Source organism: Limulus polyphemus, unplaced genomic scaffold (assembly GCF_000517525.1).
Source record: "Limulus polyphemus unplaced genomic scaffold, Limulus_polyphemus-2.1.2 Scaffold274, whole genome shotgun sequence".
Taxonomy (NCBI): Eukaryota; Metazoa; Arthropoda; class Merostomata; order Xiphosura; family Limulidae; genus Limulus; species Limulus polyphemus.
In genome coordinates this window covers 341,197-345,012 of record NW_013665884.1, presented here as the reverse complement: position 1 = coordinate 345,012, position 3,816 = coordinate 341,197, and the positions used below count along the sequence as shown (strand labels likewise).

At 35.7% G+C, this 3,816-nt stretch overlaps 1 protein-coding gene across 2 annotated transcripts in view; it reads left to right on the top strand.

Moving 5' to 3' along the window:
* Positions 1-3,816, top strand: part of LOC106456954 (potassium voltage-gated channel protein Shaker-like) — a 120,872-nt gene that overhangs the window by 107,693 nt on the left and 9,363 nt on the right. For both annotated transcript variants that reach the window (XM_022382747.1, XM_022382746.1), the window contains exon 2: positions 347-1,919. In XM_022382747.1, the coding sequence (XP_022238455.1) occupies positions 347-1,874 (1,528 nt within the window). In that variant the 3' untranslated portion in view covers positions 1,875-1,919. The remainder of the gene's footprint in view (positions 1-346; positions 1,920-3,816) is intronic.

Here is a 3,816-nt window from a genome sequence, read left to right as displayed (position 1 = left end):
AACCTAATTTAAAAAATTAAATCAGGATAATTGTAAAAAATATCCACATAATAAGAAGGTATAGATCCAAACGTGAAATTGAATGAGGTAAGACCAATTTTACTAAAAATATGTCCGAAGGACGAGTCATCGTTTGAACTTATGAATTTCAGCAAATGTGATATGTTTTACACTTCAAGGAATTTTGAAAATACTCGATGCAATAAATTGTTTAATCTCCTTTATATTCTGTATTTTAAATAAACGGCTTTTATGCTTCTATAATACATTTTATGAATTTGTATTATTCAGGTCGACACTGACAAACCATGTTTTATCATGCTCTTTTTTTTAATTTCTTTTTCAGGTCACTTCCCAAGCTCAGCGGTGATGAAATTGGAATAGATTGTTCTAGCTTTCCCTCTCATTTCGACTCTGGCCATTTAGCTGATACAGGAAATTTTGAGCCCATTCCACATGACCATGATTTTTGCGAGCGGGTAGTAATCAACATTAGTGGACTTCGATTCGAGACCCAACTTCGCACACTCAACCAATTTCCCGACACACTTCTGGGTGACCCTGCCCGCCGAATTAGATACTTTGATCCGCTCCGTAATGAATATTTTTTCGATCGCAACCGACCCAGTTTCGACGCAATCCTATACTATTATCAAAGTGGTGGAAGACTAAGAAGACCAGTTAATGTACCTCTAGACGTATTTGCTGAGGAAATAAAGTTTTTTGAACTTGGAGAGATGGCTTTCAACAAGTTTCGTGAGGACGAAGGTTTTATTAAAGAGGACGAAAAACCACTTCCAAAAAATGAGTTCCAAAGAAAAGTCTGGCTTCTGTTCGAATACCCTGAAAGCTCCCAGGCCGCACGAGTCATCGCCATAATTTCTGTAGTGATAATTCTTCTCTCCATTGTGACGTTCTGTTTAGAGACATTACCATTGTTCAAGCACTACAAGATCTCCAACACCACAGACGGTATTCTACGTATTGCAGAAAACGAAGTGCCAAAAATAACCGAACCGTTCTTTGTTATTGAAACTGGTTGTATAATTTGGTTCACCTTTGAATTGCTGGTACGTATGTTAGCCTCACCTAATAAACTGTCTTTCTGTAAAGACGTGATGAATTCAATAGATTTGATGGCCATCATCCCATACTTTATCACACTGGGGACTGTGGTGGCAGGAGACAGTCACAAGACACCTGGAATGTGGAACGAGAGAGGAAGTAACAATCAGGCTATGTCTTTAGCCATCCTTCGAGTCATTAGATTAGTAAGGGTTTTCAGAATTTTCAAATTATCTAGGCATTCTAAAGGTTTGCAGATTTTAGGGCGGACGCTGAAAGCTAGTATGAGAGAACTGGGTCTGCTTATTTTCTTTCTTTTCATTGGAGTTATTCTCTTCTCCAGTGCAGTATACTATGCAGAAGCAGATTCTGACAGGTCTTACTTCAAATCAATTCCGGACGCCTTTTGGTGGGCTGTTGTAACGATGACAACGGTTGGATATGGTGATATGCGACCGGTAGGGGTCTGGGGAAAACTTGTTGGCTCACTTTGTGCCATTGCAGGTGTATTGACAATCGCTCTTCCAGTGCCAGTGATCGTATCTAATTTCAATTATTTCTATCATCGCGAGACTGACCAGGAGGAGATGCAGTCTCACAACTTCAATCACGTGACATCATGCCCTTACCTTCCAGGCACAGTAGGCTACAAAATGAGGAGAGACTCGTGGGATGAGAGTGATGATGGGGAAATGGTGGAATTAGAAGAAGGAGTCTTCATTGGTGTGAAAAATCTACAAAATAAGCCCAACTGTGTTTCACGATCATTAAAGCATGCCAACCCTGTGTCCATCGAAACTGACGTATGAGAACCTTAAGCCTTATTAGGATCTCAAGTCGCAGTAATGTTATCTGTATCCTTCGGTTAGTATGTATATTTACATGAGAAAACGAGCTTTTAGGGTTAGGAAAATAAAGTGGTAAACTGTACACTTATCCTGTAACCTCTCGTAAACTTTAGTATATACACTTATCCTGTAACCCCTCGTAAACTTTAGTATATGCAATTATCCTGTAACCCCTCGTAAACTTTAGTATAACCTGGAAAATATTTTATGTTTTTCGTATCAATTTTTCTACAAATGTAGGCAGTATAGGCAAATGATGATGTGATTTTGGAAACTTGAAATACGACATAAGTAAGCCTTTTATAACGTTTTATTTTCAACAGGAATTACTGAAATGAAATTTCGAGATAATTTATTACTAAGGTTTTTACGTTAAGGTTACTGTGAAAGTATTTCTTCAAAAGAAGTACAGTTCAAATGATGCATTTGATGGTAAAACCTGTAATAATTTATTCCTTATACCGTTTTACTACTTTAATATTTGACATGTTTAGTTTGCATTAGAGTAATAGGAACCACTAAAATCAACTTATTTTTAACTTTAGCAATATCGTATTAGTATATCAAACTTTACCAAACTAGGTTATATAAGGTAATGGCGCTTCGGGACTTATGAAAAGAAAATATTTTTAAAAATTAGCTATACTTATTATAAGACTGATTTTTAATTTTGCTCTAAGTAGGATGTATGTTTTTCAGACCGATTACTGATCTACAGAATGTTCTGGTCTGGACGTGGTTAACGGTTACAGTGCTAGGACTAGATAACTAAGGGTTCGTGGTCTCGTAGTCTGTTGCCACAAAAACAAGATTCGTACTTTTAGGCCGTGGGTGCACTATAAGAGCGACGGATAAATCCCACAATTTGAGTTGTCGAGGGGTGTTGTTGACTAGCTGCCTTCCACCCAGTCTATTACTTAAAAATTAGGGACGGTTATGATCATATATTCTTTGTGTGAAAAGTCTGAAAGAAAAACAAAATGTTCTCAGAATACTTCGGTTTCACACGTTTACACATCACCTGTTTATTGGTGATAAGAAAGCTTGCTTGTTTAATGGACTTTGAACAAATGGATATATAATAATATTGCCTCTATTGATGGCACAGTTGTCTATCGTCATAAAAAACCGTTCACATTCAACGGATTCGAATATATTCACTGTTACTAGTTGAATAGCATTCGTCAACTTGACTAAACATATGTTTATACAGTAGGAGAGCTGGAGCTACTAGAAACTATACTTATTAATAAAGTTATTTTATTACCACATATATAAAATATTTGTGTGGGTTAACTAAATGAAGTTCTGTTTTTAAATTTTTAAGTTTGATCTATTCCAGCTTGATAAGTCGAACTTTAAAAAAAAAATCGGTAAAAAGCATCCACAATTGTGCTTCAATTTTTGTAATGGTTATTGAAGGAGTAATTGGTACTGTTATTGCTCCAAAACTTTGTTGCATGACAGGGTACGTGCAGGTGAAAAAAAAACATCAAAAGTACCGTTAACGTAAATTAAACTTAATAGTTTAAACTTAGCTTCATAAAGATTTATTTTAATCAAACAATTAAGAGTTTTTAGATTCAGCCTGTATATGAATTACTGATGATGGGTGGTATTTTCAGAAACCGCCCTAACCTAGAAATGATGAGTGATATTTTCCAAAACCGGTTTAACCTAGGCTACTGGTGATGGTTTTTAAACACAATATAAATAATCCTTTTATGACTTTTTTATTCTAAACGGAAATTACTGAAATAAATTATCAAGACAATTTGTAAATAACGTTTTCTTATTAACATAACGTCTTGAGACAACATGGAACCTATTGGTCCATCTTGGCTGTTACATCCTCTAAACTAAATTCAAATAATTTTTAAAAAATCTTAAAGCCAGCCCTTAT